Source organism: Ceratotherium simum, chromosome 37, assembly GCF_057802395.1.
Source record: "Ceratotherium simum simum isolate JZ-2026a chromosome 37, ASM5780239v1, whole genome shotgun sequence".
Classification (NCBI taxonomy): domain Eukaryota; kingdom Metazoa; phylum Chordata; class Mammalia; order Perissodactyla; family Rhinocerotidae; genus Ceratotherium; species Ceratotherium simum.
Genome location: NC_141936.1, coordinates 5,651,501 through 5,671,723, shown reverse-complemented (window position 1 = coordinate 5,671,723; position 20,223 = coordinate 5,651,501). Strand labels below are relative to the sequence as shown.

Sequence of the window (20,223 nt, the reverse complement as noted above, 5' to 3'; positions counted from 1 at the left end):
TGGGGTCTTGAGAAAGCCACCAATGCGGCAAAGGTTGATTGTGTCCACGCCACCACTGCCAGGGAGGGGAAGTCTCGGCCCTCTACCTCGAGTATCCTGGCCCAAAGGGCTGGGCTGGATCTGGGATGAAAATGGAAGGGGAAGTCCTAGTAAGTAAACTGAATATTGGGACACAACTGGCTACTCTAAAACACTGTGAGATGGATTGGTGGCAGCTTAAAATTCACTTCATCTGCTTCCTTTAGCTCTGATTCCCCTACTCACAAAGAACTTGCTCATTGCCATTGGCCTCCCTTACAGATCTACCTACAGGGAGAGATGGGGGGCATTTGGGGCACATGCCCTGGCTTCTCTGATAGTTCTTATCCTAGGGATGAGGCTTGGGTGATATGAATCTGCAACAACGAGGGGCGGGGACGGGTACTTCAGACTGTTGAATTCATCCCATTTATGAGCCCACAACCCTGAGAGCTTCCTTCACCAGAGGAAGACGTGTCCCTGTGAAGCAGCCTAGGGACAGCCAGGGTCTGCCAGGCAGCACTCCTGGACACGCCACTGGCTGTGTGGGCAGGGGCTCCTTTTCATGATCTCAATCTGCCCACTGCCTCATCCCTGAACCCCCGTACCCATTCACTACTCACCGTTTTCCCTCCTTTCTTTCCTGTTTTGACTGGTAATTCCTTTTCTCTGTTCACAGCTAGTTTTAAGTTTTTTAGTTCTTGTCTCATCAACTCATCAACCTAGGTGAATACAAAACACACCACGTTTAAGCGACCGCATGCCTTGAGTTTTCTTTGTGAAGTTTAAAAACAGCTTAAATTCTGGGTAGGTCATTAACGGGAAGCTGTAAAAACATAGATGGCTGCAGTTAACGACTTGTTATGAGCACGACATAAATGTCGTTTTACCTGCACCCGGATTTCTGACTCCAGTTCCTTCCGCTTCTCCTCTTTGATCAGTTCCGGGTCATAGTCCTGGGGGAAATTCCACGATTCATCTTTATTCTTCCACATGTCTATACTCCAGAGGGATAAAGAAAAAGGAAATGGACATGTTTTTCAGCATGAAGGTTAACGAAAGCAGTTATTGCCATAGGAAACACAAGCTTGATTTTCTGTCCTGTTGCATGGAATAAAAGTTTGAATAAAGTAAGCAGAGAGTGATGGGATTAATATGCTCTTTTCTTCCACTTCCCAAATGGAAGTAACAGGCTTTTGTAATGTCTAAAAATTAAAGAAGAAAACCGCTAACGTGAAAATATCAAATAAAAAAGTCTGATACAAACAGAATCCTTCTACATGATTATAACTATGTGAAAACCAGTATGTTAATGGTGGGATTATACAATAACAGATGACTATTTTCGTAATATGTTTTATATTACTTTAATTATTTAAACAATGCACTAAAATATGACAGATTTTGTTGCTAGTTCAGCTCCCCAGTAGTTTTCCCTGGCCCCCTATTAAAAGACAACACGGAACACACAAGTAGCCAGTATTTTCCTATAATTCAACAGCTGTATTTTTGAATTACTTTTTGGATCTTTTTGAAATCATACATAGTTTACATTTCCCTCTTGCTTTACCCTGGCTTTAAGGAATATGGTTACAGAAATGTGACCCTAGAGAAAATGAGGATAATTTTGTATCACTGGAATGGAAATACAGCTCATTTCTCAGAAGGGAAATTCCAAATGTGCGCCGTGGTGCTGATCGACTGGATCCTGGCAGTGAGACTTGGGGGGATCTCCCATGGGAGACGAGCCTTGTCAGTTTGGGAAATGAGATCTTTTCCTGGAATCTGTGTTCAGAGTGGGATGGAAATTCGCTGGAACCAAACCTGCAACCACCACCCAGCTCGGCCACTTCACTGGGAGCTCATCTTTAGGGCAGTGATGCTCTTCAACTTGGGAAGGCAACTGAGGGCCACAGGGGCCCAGGTAGAGGCTTCCCCACCTTCGTCTGACAATGACTACGACTTTGGAAGAAAGGGGATCATGTGGGGCCTGATGGCAGGTGATGGTGTGAATGAACAGGATAGAGGTTTCTCAACCACAGCTTCCCCTACAAACATGGCAAAGAGTCCTGAGGCTGGCCAGGAGCGTGTCCCCCTGACGCAGCTGGCCAAGAAGGGAGGGGTAGAGCTTAAAGTCAACACAGAGAGGACGTCACAGTCACAGACAGAAACACACGTCTGGGTGCTACAGACAGCAAGAGGGGTCAACCGTGAAGACTGAGAGCAGAGAAGGTGCCTAGAGAGCCATGTAGGCAAATGAGAAAGGAGGATCGAATCTCTGAATAAATCACAGGGGACCAGGATTGGCAAAAGGGGTGAGAAATGAAAGGGGAAGGGACAAGACACGGTGTGATCCAGGAAAAGCTGCAGATCCTGGAGAGACGGAGAAAAATGGCAACGATATTCTGATGCACAACTCAGAACTGGAGGGTGGGCAGATAATTGTCCCGAGGGCTTCGGCCATCTGATGCCCGCCCATCTGACGCAGCACAGCCCATGGTTAGAGGTCAGGTGAAACCACCATCCTACCACGTACCAGCTGTTGGTCTTACAGTCTTCATCTCCTTATGGACAATCTCTACCTCCCAAGGGGAGAGGAACCATGCAGGACAGCTGTGCTCTAGGAATACCTGTGTCCAAAGAGCAGACACACGTCAGCACTGTGGAAGTGATGGAGCCCTGAGGGCCAGTGAATGTGTCCTCTTAGGGTGATCAGAGTCAGGACCCAGGGTAGGACAACTGTAGGAGGGCCAGTGAATATGTCCTCTTAGGGTGATCAGAGTCAGGACCCAGGGTAGAACAACTGTAGGAAGGAAGATGGGACATGGAAATACAGTGCCAGTTTTCCAAAACTGTGAGTCAGGTCCACAAGCCACAGGCTGAAGACCCTGATGCTGCTCCCAGTGGTTGGCATGGAAATTTCTGGAGGCGCAGATGGTCATTGCAAGACGTTGCCACACACGTCAGGCAGGCCCACCTCACTTCCTGGACAGACGGTGGGACTGTTGGCTCAGCAGAAGGGTTGGCTGGAGCAGAGCCTATCTGGATACCAGGTCCAGCAAGCGCTCACAGGCTCACCACCTTCCCACCAGTGGACCAAGGGGAGTGTGGCCTGGGCAGGACTATGCCAGTTGCTGGCTGACCACGGTCTCTGCCCAGAAGATATGAAGAAGAAGCCTATGGGTGATGCAAATTTGTGGGGGCAGATTTTTTAAAGACAATGATGATGAAAGGACCCAAATTTCTTCTAGAGTGGCTAATGAGGACTTATAAGAAATAGACAAGAAATAAATCACAAAGGTGGTAAAATTTTCGTAGAACTGATTCACCCACATGTCCTTCTCTTGCAGGGCAGCCACGTGACAGGTGGCCCAGTCATTGGGGCAGAGACGATGGGATGGGATGATGGGGTCGGGAGAGGGTCCTCAGAGGTGAGGACCGAAGTTCAAGGAGTGTCATCACCCAGACGGGGCAGGTGACCAGCCTGGAGTGAGGTGTGAAGACCAAAGGGGAGAAAACCCGAAAAGGGCTGATGGGGGCCATGCGTGGCAGGAATGGGAACACGGGAAATGGATGGAAATCTGGGAGCTGAATTTTCATGATTTTAAATCATATTCTCGTGAGTGAGCGCCAGAGAGGTCTCTCCTATTTTTTACAGTCAGGGCATGAAAAATATGCATGGCATAAATTGTCTATATCAGCCCACTGATGTGAAAAATGTCTAAAGTCATAAATATCCGAGAGTTTGTTCTTTGCCCTGAAACCCTAGAAGGTGGATTTTGAGGTTCGCTTGTCGGGTGTGGGTACACTGAAGGCTCAGCTAGTTTACAGTTTCCTCCTTTGAAGGTCTTTGCTCATTTTCAGTATGTTTTCTGAAATGTACATAAGCCTAAACTGTGGGAAACTTTAAAATGTTAACGGTAATATAATTCTTCTTTTTATGTATTTAAAATTGTACGCTTTCCACCTTGAAAATACTATAAATGGTTTAAATGTGTTAAAATGTGCCATCTACTAATAATTCTTTTCTAACAGATTTTCCCCGTGTATGGTGACTAAATCTTCTCCAACAGCACACTTCCTTATTTCATTAGGATGTTTTAAAGCAAAATAGCTTTGTTATTTAAAGGAAGCTGCTTTGCTGTTTCACTAGATAGATTTACTAAAATTGGAAGTGATGCATTTGAAAGTGAAAGGAACACAGAATATTTACCAGAAAGGAAATCAGGACGTGATTATTTATGCAAAAAAAAAAAACCACCGTACCTCGTAACATTCTCCGTCTGGAGTTGTAACTCTATTTCGCACATAGAGCAGAGCGAAGCAGCCTCTGTCAGTTTCACCTCCAGACCATTTAAATGGACTGAGTCTTCCACTGCAACTTTGCTTTTCTCATGACACTTTTGCACAGGGCACCTCTCAATCCCTTCAGGAATTTCATGGACATTTATAAACGCAGGAAGCTATTCACAGCCCTCAAAGCTCGACAATCGCCCGCTCTCTCCTGCAGCCCAGAATGAGCTTTTATCCCGAGACACTGAAAAGCAGGCTGCCGAGGTTTCACACTTCGGAGGTGACGGAGAAGGGGGGCTTAATCTCAGTGATTAAAATGCTAATGTTTTATTTGAAAAGGAAAACCTTTGATTTCTAAGAAAAGAATTCTAAGACAAAGACATTTAATTTCTTTAAGTGACTAAAGACCTGGCGGATGACGCAGCCAGCATCCCACCGGGAAAAGGACACTTCCTGTTTTTGGTCCCCGAGTGACCAATGCTTGGTTTTTTAGCCTTAATGGAAACAGATATTACACAAAACGCCCTTTTCTGGGTGGGTCAGCAGGTTGCAGATTTGGTTTCTCATGGGAACATTAGAGTTCCCCAACGTTAAGATTTGCTTTTATCAAAATAATACATGCACATTGTTTTAATAAAGTCAGAGAGTATGAAAAGGATTATAATAAAAAACAGTCTAACTCTGTCCGCCTTCCAGTGACACTGCCCAATGACATTCAGCCCTGTGGTCATTCATTCATTAAAAAATGCATTGAGTAAATTCAGATTTATTCATAGATTATTTAATTTATAAATAATTTATTCATAAGTTATTTAATTCATGACTTTTTTGAGCCCCATTATGGCCCAGGCACTGCTCTCAGAGCAGGCCAATAGTGGAAGGCCCTGCCCTCATGGACCTGGCCTCCCACTGCCAGGAGACAGCAAACACTTACACAGATACACACACCCACACACACCCACACACACACACAAACATCGAAGTCAGACGGAGGTAAGTGAAGCAGGGTCAGGAGTGGGGCACAGGGTGAGGTGGGGAGACTGTTATCCCACATGGTTCTCAGGGAAGGCCTGCAGGGACCAGGATTTCAGGCAAGGGGAACAGAAAGTACGAGGGCCCTGAGGCAGGAGTGTGATTGGCTTGTGGGAGGAAGAGCAGAGTGTGAAGGGATCTAGCTTCATGTGAGCTCTTAGCTGTTTCTCGGTTCTTCTCCTAACGTCTAAATAATATGCTTAGTCTGCTTCTTCTTGATTTACCAGTTTTGGACATGAGCTCCTGACTTCCTGTTATGGTGGATGAGGATCCGGCTCTCTCTCACTTTTCTTTCTTTCTCCGGTATTTTCTCCACGTAGTTACATCAGGCGAGAAGGGGTCAGGCCTTCCAGACCCCGGGGGACTCCGTCGTCTGAGTGTGAGCGTGGGACGATATGTAGATGTCCCTGGCTCCCGGGACGCCCCTCTGGTAGCCCCTCCCTGGACACCCTGCAGGACGGCTCCACCAAAGTGAGGGGAACAGCAAAATGAGGGAGTGACTGTCAGGAGAAGTGAGGCCCAAGGGTGACAGCTGACAGGCCCAAGAGCGAGGTCTTCCGGAGAAAATGAACCAGTAAATGATCTGATGTGTTCGAAGGCGTGGAAAATTATCTTGAAGGTCGGTGACACACACGTAGAATACGAAACAAATGAGGGTGGTTGTACAGAGCAAAAATAATGGCATGCAAAGTAGTGTCTTGATGAAATGGCAGCTATCGCTGCAGCCACACCCCTGAGTTCTGGTGGCACCCCCCAGCCAGGCCTGTGACCCTACTGCATGGACTACTGTCATTCCTGGCTGGGCCCATTGGATGTTGCTGTCGCCACACTACTTTACACAGGCCACCCAACTGAGGCCACTGTCCCCCCATCCACCGCCATGGCACCTGGTATATCATGTTTTGATGGCATGTGCCATCTTTGTATCTCCAGGCTAGCTTTGCACCTGGCACATTAGAGACAATCAGTGTTTGTTGAATGAATATGTAAGTGAATGGAGGATTTGATAGCAACTGCTCTGCACCGCTGTCCATTAAAGAGCTGATAAATTCTCAAAGTTGAATATCAGTACCTGCCAATAGTGGGATAGTGATGTTTACCTCTGCTGGTTCTTGTGAAGATTAAATGAGATGGGCATGAAAACACAAAGCCTTCCATGTCTTGAGCACCTAATAAATGTTCATTTACCCCTTGACCTCCTTCCTCCCCAATAAGGTAGCTGCCAAATCCTGCCGACGTCAGCCTTGCCCCTGCGCTTCCTTCTCAGTTCAGTCTCTCAAGCAGAGCGGGACTCCTGCCACCAGCGGTATGCCAAAGAATTTTAGGTGGCACACGGACACTCTTCCTTTATATAATTAGCATATCAAACCCGTAAGGACGCTGATATTGTTGCTTAGGATGGGGCTCAATTTATTGGGGTAAAAAGCGTGAGTCAATTTAAAAAATATATATTAAGCCAAGAATAGTACTGGGGCTGTCCCAGTAAGACCAGAATCAGGAAGGAGGCCCATGGGTGACTGAAGTTTGGAAATATTCTACTTCACGTCCTTACTGCATTTTTCAGGAATTTCCAACTAGCACTAATGACCAGGCTCATCTTGGTGGGTCATTCTGTGTTGGGATTTACCCTGAGGGTGGAGTGAACTAAAGGCATTGGATAACACTGCGAGCAAATTATAATGGAATTATCTCAAAGACCGATTCATACACTTGCAGATCCAGCCAGATTATAGCTGTGCTAATTATGCTGAACAACAGACCAAAGAGTTATGTGTCGGTATTCGGGCACATGTCTTAGTCTAATAGGATTAAAACATGTTACTGTACATACGATGTTGATTTTCTGAATTTAAACAATCCACAAATATCTTTCTTTCCTTTCATTCCCAGCAAGAGAACGTTCAACTGAAGTCTCGGGGGTTCAAAACAGAATGGAGGTTTAGATTATGTTCTTATCCTGTACATATCTTGTTCTTTTACCAATTTTATGCCCTTAAGCCACACAAAGGGATTTTAAAATAGAAACAGAGAGAAGATCTTGGCTCTGAGCTGCACGTCTGCAGCCTCTCATGATGGGGCACCTAATTCTTCCCAACAGAGGCTGGGGCTGGGCCAGGGGTCATGCTGGGTGGACAGAGCGACACCTCAGTGGCCATGCATATTCCCCTAAACTGACCTTTGTACACGTTATTTCCTTCCTCCATCATATGAAGGAAAACACTTGGTGACATTTTCCACCCCTCATCTTCTTCCTGTTGAAGCAGAATAATATTTTTGTTAATAACAGGCATGGTTTATCTGTGGAGACGAGAGAGTAAAAGGCGCACATGTCGTGATTGCTGACTATGGTAAAGTACATGGACTCTTTCCCAGTTATGGATGAAGGTCTAGCCCCTCACTCGCCCACCTGGGCAGCTTCCTCGCTGGCCAGTCTGAGCAGGGAGTGCTGTGTCTACCAACCAGGGAGTGGACGGTTCTGCCGACTTAGTTCCACCTGTGAGCTCACTGAGGAGCCCCCTGTGATACCGGCGTCCAGTCCTGGTCACCTGGTGATACCCCACGCCCTGAGGTTAGTCCTGTTGTCTGATGTTCTGGCTCCTTCCAGGCTCTGAAAGCTGACTCCCAGCCTGAGTCCTGCCGGCCTCCTGCCCTGGGCCCCCACTGCAGAGAGAGTCCCACCACGTCGTCCTTGGTCCCTGCTGCTGCCTCTGTGCAGCCAGATCAAAGCCTGCAGGAACACCTGCCACTGCAGGTGGAGGCCCTGCTCCGACCCCCAGCAGAAGCCCCTCTGCTCAATGCCGCTAGGGTCCAGCTGCTCCCAGTCGTGAAGAGTCAGGCCTTGCAAACCCTCATCTGACGTTTCTGTGCAATAAGGTTACAACGTACTAAGAGTCAGATGCCTGATGACCAACATCATGGTTATTGTCATCCCACAAACGGCAAAAGTAGCAATGCTTGTCTACATTGTGCACATGAGTGTAAGTGAACATAAGTGAGGCCATCTTGTTACACTAAAGGGCCCCAGCCCCTCCTCTGTGTGACTACTTGCTGCTCTGTCATATACTCCAAAAAATTCACATGCTCTCCTGATTTATGTCCTCCACCTATGCATGTCCTCCCCTATAGCTTGATAAATTAAAACTTTGTTCTATGAGTTTCTCTCCAGTAACAGGCTGACCACAGGTGGGAAACACACCTCCAAGGTATCCATCACAGCTGACAGAAGAATGGAACAATGTGATGCCTGGAGGCTGTCATGCCTGGGGACCAACATTCCTGGACCCCCTCCTCACTGCCCATTTCCCCTATATAACTGCCTCAAGATTCTGTGATCCTTGAAGATGGTTTTTTTGAGACATTAATCTGTCATCTTCCCAATTATGCCAGCTAACCAAATTAAAACTTCCTTTCTCGATCTCTATCTTGCTGTGATTAATTGGTTCTGATAGTGGCGAGCAGAGCAAGTCCATTGCTTGGTAACATGAGGAGTTTTCCAAAGCACTTGAAGAGTTCTCTATACAGCTCAGAGGAGGAGAGGCAACAAGATGAGGAGCATCTCTCCCTGGGCTGCTTCCAGAAGAGCCTGAGGCGGTTTCTGGGCGCAGGACATGCCCCCCCACCCCCCCCGGGACACGGTGCACCCACATGCCGTAGAGGTTGTGCAGTGCCCGTGCACTGGAACCCTACATCTCTCTCCTCCCCCACCCCCCACGGCAGCAAGGAAGATGCATGAGCGAGAGCTCACCAGGGTGATGAGAGTACACGGAGGAAGCCCAGGGGCAGCAGGAGAGCTCTTGGTCCATGGCGAGGGTGGGCGATCATGGAAGACCTGCCTGGAACCACAGCTTGTAAAACACGCAGGGGCTGCTGCAGCCTTGTAGGGAGGCCCTCCGCCCTGAAGAATCCGGGAGAAAACCCAGACACGCCAGGGGGCTCAAAGCCTGTGGAGCAACTAACCCATCTCCCAGGACGCACATGAAACCAAGCTCACTGATGAAGAAAACCCACCCAGTGTACAATGCCTACTGCCCGCTCTCGGTACCAGGAGAGCCAGTCATCTGAGAAAAATCTGCCAGAGAAGCAAGAAAAAGACCAGTATTGGGTAAAGCATGTCTTTGGAGGAAAGAGAGAATTCATGGACAGAAGGGAAGTTTAAAATAACTCTGATTAGTATTCTCAGACATATTACTGACATCTCTCCTTCTCTCTCTCTCTCTCCAGGTTTCATGAAGGACTCATGGATCTTGAATATTTTTCAGTCGATGAGTTGCTGACCATTATTGCCATTCTTGTTTTGGATGCTCAGATTGTCCTATATTTGGCCTCTGGGAGCCTCTATAGATGGTGAGGCTGTGTCTTCATGGATAAAGGAGGAAGAGGGGGCCAGCACGGTGGCGCAAGCAGTTAACTGCGCGCGCTCCGCTGCCACGGCCCGAGGTTCGCTGGTTCTGATCCCCGGCGCGCACCAAGGCACCGCTTGGCAAGCCATGCTGTGGCAACGTCCCATATAAAGTAGAGGAAGATGGGCACGGATGTTAGCCCAGGGCCAGTCTTCTTCAGCAAAAAGAGGAGGATTGGCAGATGTTAGCTCAGGGCTGATCTTCCTCACAAAAAAAAAAATAGGAGGAAGAGGAGGGGGAAGGGCAGGAGGAGGGGAAGGAAGGGCAAGGGGAGGAGAGGAGGAGTGGTGCTCCAGGGCAGGGGAGCAAAATGAGGGGAAGTGTTTCAGCAGAGGGAATAGTATGTGTGAAGTCTGAGCCGGGAAGGCTGTTTTGTTTGGATAACGGCAAGTTCAGTACAGCCAGGGTACACCACACAGGGATGGGCACACAGACACGAGGCCGGGGAGAGAGAGAGCAAGGGAGAGAGGGGGAGGGAGAGAAAGAGACAGAGAGAGGGAGACAGAGACAGACAGAGGGAGACAGAGAGAGGGGGAGAGAGAGAGACAGGGAGAGAGAGACAGAGAGAAGGAGAGAGAGACAGAGACAGAGGGAGAGAGGGAGAGGGAGGGAGGAGAAGGAGAGAAAGAATGAGAGAGAGGGGAGGGAGACAGAGAGACAGGGAGGACGGGCCTTGGTAGCCCATGAGCCGTGTTCTTCAGAGAGCTTGAACTTAGTTTAAGAGCAGGGCAGCTACTGGAGGAGCCTGGCGTGACTGGATCTGCTTGTGGGGACGTCACTCTGGCCGGAGTGTGGGAAGAGGCTGGAGGGGAGGTGGGGATGTCCACCTTCTCTCTGATCAGATTCCCTTTTCCAATATTCTGTGGACAATTTCTTTTAGGCCCGAGGCAAACGTGCCCTCCTCTGTGAAGCCGCCCTAGATTCTCCCAGGTAAAGAAGACTCTCCCTTTGCTCGGTAGGGTTTGCTTATAGTTCCTGGCACCTGTTTCTCTGCACACATTATTCACTATTTGTGAGCATGTCTTAACTGCCCTCTCGGGCTGTGAGACCCCGTGGAGAAGGAATCCATCTTGCTGACGTTTTATTTATTTATTTATTTTTTTTTATTGCAGTAACATTGGTTTATAACATTGCAAAATTTCAGGTGTACATCATTGTACTTCTATTTCTGCATGGACTACATCATGTTCACCACCAAAATACTAATTACAACCCATCACCACACACATGTACCGAATTATCCCTTTCACCCTCCACCCTCCCCCCTTCCCCTCTGGTAACCACCAATCCAATCTCTGTCCCTATGTGTTTGTTTATTGTTGTTATTATCTACTACTTAATGAAGGAAATCATACGGTATTTGACCTTCTCCCTCTGACTTATTTCACTTTGCATTATACCCTCAATGTCCATCCATGTTGTCACAAATGGCTGGATTTCGTCGTTTCTTATGGCTGAGTAGTATTCCATTGTGTATATATACCACATCTTCTTTATCCATTTGTCCCTTGATGGGCACTTAGGTTGCTTCCAAGTCTTGGCTATTGTGAATAACGCTGCAATGAACACAGGGGTGCATGTACCTTTGCAAACTGGTGTTTTCAAGTTCTTTGGATAAATACCCAACAGTGGAATAGCTGGATCATATGGTAGTTCTATCGTTGATTTTTTGAGGAATCTCCATACTGTTTTCCATAGTGGCTGCACCAGTTTGCACTCCCACCAGCAGTGTATGAGAGTTCCCTTCTCTCCACATCCTCTCCAACACATGTTGTTTCCTGTCTTGTTAATTATAGCCATTCTGACAGGCGTGAGGTGATATCTCATTGTAGTTTTGATTTGCATTTCCCTGATAGTTAGTGATTTTGAACATCTTTTCATGTGTCTCTTGGCCATCTGTATATCTTCTTTGGAGAAATGTCTGTTCAGGTCTTTTGCCCATTTTTAATTGGGTTGGTAGTTTTTTGTTGTTGAGATGCATGAGTTCTTTATATATTTTGGAGATTAAGCCCTTTATCAGATGTATGGTTTGCAAATATCTTCTCCCAATTGTTAGGTTGTCTTTTCGTTTTGTTGATGGTTTCCTTTGCTGTGCAGAAGCTTTTAGTTTGATGTAGTCCCATTTGTTTATTTTTTCTATTGTTTCTCTTGCCCGGTCAGATGTGGTGTTTGAAAAAGATGTTGCTAAGACCGATGTCGAAGCGTGCTGCCTATGTTTTCTTCTAGAACTTTCACAGTTTCAGGTCTTACATTCAAGTCTTTAATCCATTTGGAGTTAATTTTTGTGTATGGTGTAAGGTAAGGATCTACTTTCATTTTTTGCATATGGCTATCCAGTTTTCCCAACACCATTTGTTGAAGAGACTTTCTTTTTCCCCATTGTATGTTCTTGGCTCCTTTGTCAAAAGATTAGCTGTCCATAGATGTGTGGGTTTATTTCTGGGCTTGATTCTATTCCATTGATCTGTGTGTCTGTTTTTGTGCCAGTACCATGCTGTTTTGGTTACTATAGCTTTGTAGTATATTTTGATATCAGGGAGTGTGATACCTCCAGCTTTGTTCTTTTTCTCAGGATTCCTTTAGCTATTCGGGTCTTTTGTTGTTCCATATAAATTTTAGGATTCTTTGTTCTATTTCTGTGAAAAATGTTGTTGGAACTTTGATAGGGATTGCATTGAATCTATAGATGGCTTTAGGAAGTATGGACATCTTAACTATGTTAATTCTTCCAATCCAAGAGCACGGAATATCTTTCCATTTCTTTGTGTCTTCTTCAATTTCTTTCAGAAATGTTTTATAGTTTTGGTGTACAGATCTTTCACCTCTTTAGTTAAATTTATTCCTAGGTATTTTATTCTTTTTGTTGCAATTGTAAATGGGATGATATTCTTAATTTCTCTTTCTGCTACTTAGATTTGTTAGTGTACAGAAATGCAACTGATTTTTTGTATGTTGATTTTGTATCCTGCAACTTTACCATGTTCGTTTATTACTTCTAAAAGTTTTCTGGTGGATTTTTTAGGGTTTTCTATATATAAAATCATGTCATCTGCAAATAGTGACAGTTTCACTTCTTCCTTTCCAATTTGGATCCCTTTTATTTCTTTCTCTTGCCTGATTGCTCTGGCTAGGACTTCCAATACTATGTTAAATAGGAGTGGTGACAGTGGGCATCCTGTCTGGTTCCTGTTCTTAGAGGATAGCTTTCAGTTTTTCACCATTGAGGATGATATTAGCTGTGGGTTTCTCATATATGGTCTTTATTATGTTGAGGTACTTTCCTTCTATACCCATTTTATTCAGAGTTTTTATCATAAATGGATGCTGGATCTTGTCAAATGCTTTCTCTGCATCTATTGAGATGATCATGTGATTTTTGTTCTTCATTTTATTAATGTGGTGTATTACGTTGATTGATTTGCGAATGTTAAACCATCCCTGCATCCCTGGAATAAATCCCACTTGATCATGGTGTATAATCTTTTAACGTATTGTTGTATGCGATTTGCTAGTATTTTGTTGAGCATTTTCGCATCGATGTTCATCAGTGATATTGGCCTGTAATTTTCTTTTTTTGGTTTGTCCTTGTCTGGTTTTGGTTTCAGGGGAATGGCGGGTTCGTAGAATGAGTTAGGGAGCTTCCCCCTCCTCAATTTTTGGAAGAGTTTGAGAAGGATAGGTATTAAGTCTTCTTTGAATGTTTGGTAGAATTCACCAGGAAGCCGTCTGGTCCTGGACTTTTATTTTTGGGGAGGCTTTTGCTTCCTGTTTCGATCTCTTTACTGGTGATTGGTCTATTCAAATTCTCCACTTCTTCTTGATCCAGTTTTGGAAGGTTGTATGATTCTAAGAATTTATCCATTTCTTCCAGATTGTCGAATTGGTTGGCATATAGTTTTCATAGTATTCTCTTATAATCTTTTGTATTTCTGAGGTGTCTGTTGTACCCTCTCCTCTTTCATTTTTGATTTTACTTATTTGTGCCTTCTCTCTTTTTTTCTTGGTGAGTCTAGCTAAAGGTTTGTCTATTTTGTTGATCTTTTCAAAGAACCAGCTCTTGGTTTTATTAATTTTTCTATTGTTTTTGGTCTCTATTTCATTTATTTCTGCTCTGATTTTTATTATTTCCCTTCTTCTACTGATTTTGGGCTTTGTTTGTTCTTCTTTTTCCAGTTCCTTTAGGTGCATTTTTAGATTGTTTATTTGAGATTTTCTTGTTTGTTGAGATAGGCCTGTATCGCTATAAACTTCCCTCTTAGAACCGCTTTTGCTGTATCCCATAAATTCTGGTATGTCGTATTTTTCATTTTCATTTGTCTCAGGTATTTTTGATTTCTTCTTTGATTTCTTCGTTAACCCAGTCGTTGTTCAGTAGCATTTTGTTTAATCTCCATGCATTTGTGGCTTTTCTGATTTTCTTCCTATAGTTGATTTCTAGGTTCATACCGTTGTGGTCAGAAAAAAGATGCTTGGTATTATTTCAATCTTCTTAAATTTATGGAGACTTGTTTTGTGGCCTAATATGTGATCAATCTTGGAGAATGTTCCATGTGCATTTGAAAAGAACGTGTATTCTTCGGTTTTTGGATGGAATGCTCTGTATATATCTACTAGGTCCATCTGTTCTAAGGTGTCGTTTAAGGCCAATGTTTCCTTATTGATCTTCTGTTTGGATGATCTATCTGTTAGTGTAAGTGGAGTGTTAAAGTCCCCTACTATTATTGTGTTACTGTCTATTTCTGTTTTTATGTCTGTTAATAATTGCTTTATATATTTAGGTGCACCTACATTGGAGTGCGTAGATATTTTACAAGTGTTATATCCTCTTGTTGGATTGTTCCCTTGATCATTATGTAATGCCCTTCTTTGTCTCTTTTACAGTTTTTGTTTTAAAGTCTATTTTGTCTGATATGAGTACTGCTACCCCAGCTTTCTTTTCATTGCCATTTGCATTGAGTATCTTTTTCCATCCCTTCACTTTCAGTTTGTGAGTGTCTTTAGGTCTGAAGTGTGTCTCTTGTATGCAGCATATATATGGGTCTTGTTTTTATCCAGTCAGCCACCCTATGCCTTTTAATTGGGGCATTTAGTCCATTGACGCTTTAAAGTAGCTATTGATAAGTATGTACTTACTGTCATTTTTAACTTTTTATTTTTTTCCCTCAGTGTTTTAGTAGTCCTTCTCTGTTCCTTACTTCTTCTATACAGAATTGATGGTCACTTTAGTTTGACCTCTGTCTGAAAGCTGTACTCTTTAACTACCCTCCTCCCTCCTTTTATGTTTTTGATATCATATCTAACCTCTTTTTGTGCATTTGTATCCATTACGTTCTAATCGTGAAATAGATAATTTTTCCTATTTGTGGTCTTCTCTTTCCCCTTAAATCAGTCCCTTTAACATTTCTTGTAACACTGGTTTCTTGGTGACAAACTCCTTTAATTTTTGCTTATCTGGTAAAATTTTGATCTCTCCTTCCATTTTGAGCGATAACCTTGCCGGGTAGAGTATTCTTGGCTGTAAGTTTTTCCTTTTAGCACTTTAAATATATCGTGCCATTCTCTTCTAGCCTGTAAGGTTTCTGCTGAAAGTCAGCTGATAGCCTATATGGGGTTTCCTTTGTATGTAACTTGACATTCTCTTTGCGGCTTTTAGGATTCTCTCTTTATCTTTAATTCTGGACATTTTGATTATGATGTGTCTTGGTGTGGGCCTCTTTGGGTTTATCTTGTTTGGGGCTCTCTGTGCCTCCTGTACCTGGATGTCTGTTTCCTTCCTTAGGTTAGGGAAGTTTTCATCTATTATTTCTTGAAATAGATTCTCTGCCCCCTTGTCTCGCTCTTCTCCTTCCGGGACACCTATAACACGGATGTTAGTGCGCTTGATGTTGTCCCAGAGGTCCCTTAGACTGTCTTCACTCTTTTTAATTCTTTTCTCTTTTACCTGTTCACCTTGGGTAATTTCTTCTAGTCTTTCTTCCAGCTCACTGATCCGTTCTTCTGTATCCTCTACTCTGCTTTTGAGTCCCTCTAATGAGTTTTCATTTCCAGTATTGTATTCTTCATTTCTGATTGGTTCTTTTTATATCTTCCATTTCTTTGTTGACATTCTCACTGAGTTCATCTATTCTTCTCCCCAGATCAGTGAGCATCCTTAACACTCTTAGTTTGAACTCTCTGTCAGGTAGGTTGCTCATTTCTGTTTCACTTAGTTCCTTTTCTGGGTTTTGTCCTGTTCCTTTACTTGGAATGTATTCTTTTGCCTCCTCATTTTGCCTCTTTCCTGTGCTTGTGTCTACGTATTAGGTAGGTCAGCTACGTCTCCTGCTCTTGGATAGGTGACCTTATGTAAGTGATGGCTTAGGGGGCTTCCAGTGTGCTTCCCTCAGTTCTCAATGTTCCAGGGGGGGCCCCTATGTGGGCTATGTGTGTCCTTCTATTGTGGCCTGTTAGCTCTCCCTATAGGCGCCCAGGGAGGCTGAGTTATGCTCCTGGCCAGCTGTTGTAATGCTCAGCTGCTTGTAGTTGTTGTGGGCCCTTCAGTCTCTTTATCAGGTGTGGGGAGCCCCAGCACAGTTGGCTGTAAGTTCTAATACCACATTTGTGTTGCAGTATTTCTTTTAAGTGAGTAGGCCCCCAGTGTGGCAGGTTGTTAGGCTCAGGGCCTTAGAATTGCTGTAAACCTCTAGCCTATTAGGTCTCTTGTCAGCTCTCTGAGGATTGCAGCTGGGTGGGGCTGGCCTCAGGCACAGGAGCACCCAATTGTTTCAGGCTTTGGAAGGTGGGGCAAACCTCCTATGTGGGTCTTTGAGAAGCACAAGTCTTCTGCAGCTGACAAGCCCTGCCGCCCAGAGGTCCACACACACAGTCAGCACAGTCCTGCCCCGTGTGAGCGCCCCGACCTCCCCAAGCAGACCCAGTCTCTCCACGGCGGGAGCCCCACACACTCCGCCACCACCCCACACTCTCCGCCACCACCCCACACTCTCCACCCGCTCCTTGTGCACACCCTGCCCCGCTCAAGTCAGCTCAGTTGCCAGGCTGCAGAAAATCCAGTCACCAATCTATGCAGGCCCACACGTTGCCTGAGGGCTTGTTGTTAGGTGGGGCCAGTCTCTAGGGTGGGCTGCCTGCCTTGGCTGAGCTGGATTAAATCGGTGCTCTAGCGGGTGGAGCAGACCCTGGGCTAGCAGGTCTCAGGGAAAACTCCAATGGCGTCTGTGTCATGCGCTCACACCAGGCCACAACAATGGCCGCCGCCAATGTCCCAGTCCCTGGAGAGGTCTCACCCCTCACCGAGATGCACTCAGGGCCTATTAGGTGAGTCTCTTGTCACCAAAGCAGGGTGCACCTTTCTTTCTGGTGATTTTAGGATGCTTTCTGGAGCAGGGTGAGTTTGTCTGTGGGCCCTTTAAGAGCCAGTTTTAGTTTCTTTGTGAACCGGGTTTTCTGGGGGTGCTCCCCAATGCTTTAGTAGCAGGCAAAGTCAGATATTATGCCACTGGTGTCGATTGTGCTGGGTCCACAAAATGCCCACAGCGGGGGCGCTCCCTGGCTCAGGGCCCCGCGCCTCCAGGGAGGCTGCGTACCTGTGAGCTGCTCCCGGTGTCCGTGACGCTGGCGGCTTGTGAAGGCGGCGTTTTTCCTCCCTGGAAGGGAGTCTCTGCCTCTTCCACCCCAGTTAGGATTGTCCGTTGTTGCAGGAGTTCCTCTCATCCAGTTTTCAGTTCTGTCTCAGGGGTAATTTTTCCACGAGTAGTTGTAAATTGGCTGTGTCCACGGGAGGAGGTGAGTTCAGAGTCTGCCTACGCCGCCATCTTGACCTTGCTGACGTTTTGTACCCTATACGGAACTAGCACAGTGGCTGGTCCCGAAATAGGTGTTTAAGGCACGTAAGTAAAAATAAGGTTTATAGGTCTATTTGTACAACTTTATTTCTATAATAAATATCAAGTTCTCGAGGGGAACAAAACATCGTAAGGCCAGTTTTGGAAACCTCTGACCCTGACAGTATACAATGACAGGGATGCTATGTGTTCCCATGACTTAACAGTGTGCAGCTTTCCATGTGGAAATGACACAGTTGGCAGTTACAGGAGACACCTTTTAACCAGAGGAGAAAGTACCGTGGAAAATTTCTGCTTTACTTTTTAAAGATATTTCTTCCTTTGGTCAACAGTCCTTGAAGGTTACTGGATGTATCCCTTTCTTGGTGTTGTTAAACATTTTATATTTTACTGATTTTGACAATTATTGGGAGACAGAAATTCCATGAGGAGGTTTCAATCCACCATCTCAACTCCAAAGTCATTTTTTCCCCTGAATCTTTTACTGCGACGGGGGTCACACAGGTACCCTGGGCATTCCATCATGGTACTTGCCTTGACCCACTATGTTTCTGATGGAAACTTCTCAACCACTACACCCACCACTCCCAGCTCAGCCAAGTGGCCAGAGAGTGTTCTAAACAGAGGAAGCTCTTGTCTAGGAGCAACCCGACCCTGAGGAGCTGGGCTGACCAGCCATGCTCAGTGGCCAGTCACACTGGCTCTCTCTGCACCAGGACAGGAAAACTCAGGTGGACTGGCCAGCAGGAGAGAGGTGAGAATGTGGATTCCAGCTGCCATATGGACATTTTTAGAAAAGGAGATGGACAGAGCAGCTGGTCCCAGAGGACCTGGGTCCTGAGGACTCCCAGCTCCAGCCCAGACCTGCCATGCTTCTTGGCCATGAGCCCTCCATGCGGGGCTGCCCCATCTTATTTTCAGCTGACCTAAGTGAGCCTGGGTCACCATCCAATAAGCCCAATAAGTCCCAGTAAGGAAAAGGAGCCTAGGTATGTTCCAGCCCTTCCTTTCATTCGGAAATGTTATAAATATCACTGAGGGTCTGCTCTGTGCAGACACCAGCCAGGGATGTGAATGCCATAAAAAATTTAAAATCAGCTGCATCACCATCACCTTTATCCAATGAACACTTCATTTTTCTCTTTCCTTATCAGGTGCATATGTGATATCTGTTATATCACAGCATGACGATAATGATTTAGAAGTTTTGCAGGTTGAATAGGTATAATATAGTTATTTATATAATGTGGTTATTTATTTATTTGCTCTTGTTTTTTTTGGTGAGGAAGACTGGCTCTGAGCTAACATCTGTTAATCTTCCTCTTTTTGCTTGAGGAAGATTGTCGCTGAGCTGACACCTGTGCCCATCGTCCTCTATTTTGTATGTGGGGTGCTGCCACAGCATGGCTTGATGAGTGGTGCGTAGGTCCGTGCCCAGGATCTGAACCTGAGAACCCCGGGCCACCGAAGTGGAGCATGAGAACCCAACCACTACGCCAGCAGGCTGGCCCCATAGTATTTATTTTTAATTTATGTTTCTTTATTTGGTGTGGCTGAACTTTATTTTGTCGTTTGGTTTGTTTGTTTACCAGCTTTATGACCTTATCTTGTCTACTCACAAACATTTCCGGAGCACCTACTGCGTGCAGGACTTTCTAGGAGCTGGGGCAACAAGGATGCATCCTTCAGGCTCTGCCTGTGGGGCCTGCCTGCAGAATCCCTGGTTCTCCTGCGCTGGGATTCTTGGATTCTCTCCGACTATGTCCTGGGACGCCCCCCATTACGTCACATCTCAGTCCCTCCTGACGTCTGCCGCCGTCACCTCTTACCAAGGGTGTTACCTCTTCCTGGGTCCTGGCTTCCCTGTGACTGTCAGGTACACGTTTCCCCCATGGAAACTGGGGGCTGCCTTCCCAGATCCCTCTCCTCACGGTGCAGCCCGGCCCTTTGCACTCTGGCCTGCCCACCGAGGTGCAGGAGGCCGTGGCCAGCCGTGGTCCATGCTCTGACACTTCTTCAGGAGGCAGCCCACTCCATTGTTAGCAAATGCTTTCTTTTTACTTAACCCAGTGGAGAACTTAAAAAAATCCCAATGCCCCAGCTCCACCCCAGCCCAATTAAATGAGAATCTCTTCAAATGGGGTATTGACATTGGGGTCTCTTTTTTCTTAAAACCACTCTGGGTGATTCTAATCAGCAGCCAGAGTGAGGACCACAGATTAACTGAGGCCTTCCTTCTGTCAGCCGAGGCCCAGCCTGTCCTCCTGGGGCCTCCGAGAATTCAAATCCTCTTCATGCCCAAAGTCAGCTCAAGGTGAAGCCCTCTTGGCTCCTTTATCCATTGCTCAGGAAGAGATTTCCAGGTAGTTCAACCTCCTGGCTATCTCCTGTGGATATGTTCTAGTCAGCCGAGCTCCCAGTTAAGGAACGGTGCTGGTTTACTGGTTACAGGTGAAGCCACAGCCCATGTCCTTCTTGGCCTGCACCGAATGTGAAGGTGGCCCGCAGGTATGCTGCCTTCTGGACATTTCCATCACACCACATGCTGGAGAGCTGACAAGTTCTCCTGCCTTTCTCACACACGTTCCATGTAGACAGATTTCTTCTACCTTGAAATTATACTAATGGTTTTGTAC

At 45.7% G+C, this 20,223-nt stretch overlaps 1 protein-coding gene across 1 annotated transcript in view; it reads right to left on the bottom strand.

Moving 5' to 3' along the window:
• DRC11 (dynein regulatory complex subunit 11) overlaps positions 1 to 20,223 on the bottom strand; it is a 159,845-nt gene that overhangs the window by 61,963 nt on the left and 77,659 nt on the right. The window contains exons 9-11 of the mRNA XM_087424506.1: positions 7,520 to 7,595; positions 909 to 1,015; positions 642 to 740 (exon numbers count right to left, since the gene is read on the bottom strand). Of these exons, the coding sequence (XP_087280632.1) occupies positions 642 to 740; positions 909 to 1,015; positions 7,520 to 7,595 (282 nt within the window). The remainder of the gene's footprint in view (positions 1 to 641; positions 741 to 908; positions 1,016 to 7,519; positions 7,596 to 20,223) is intronic.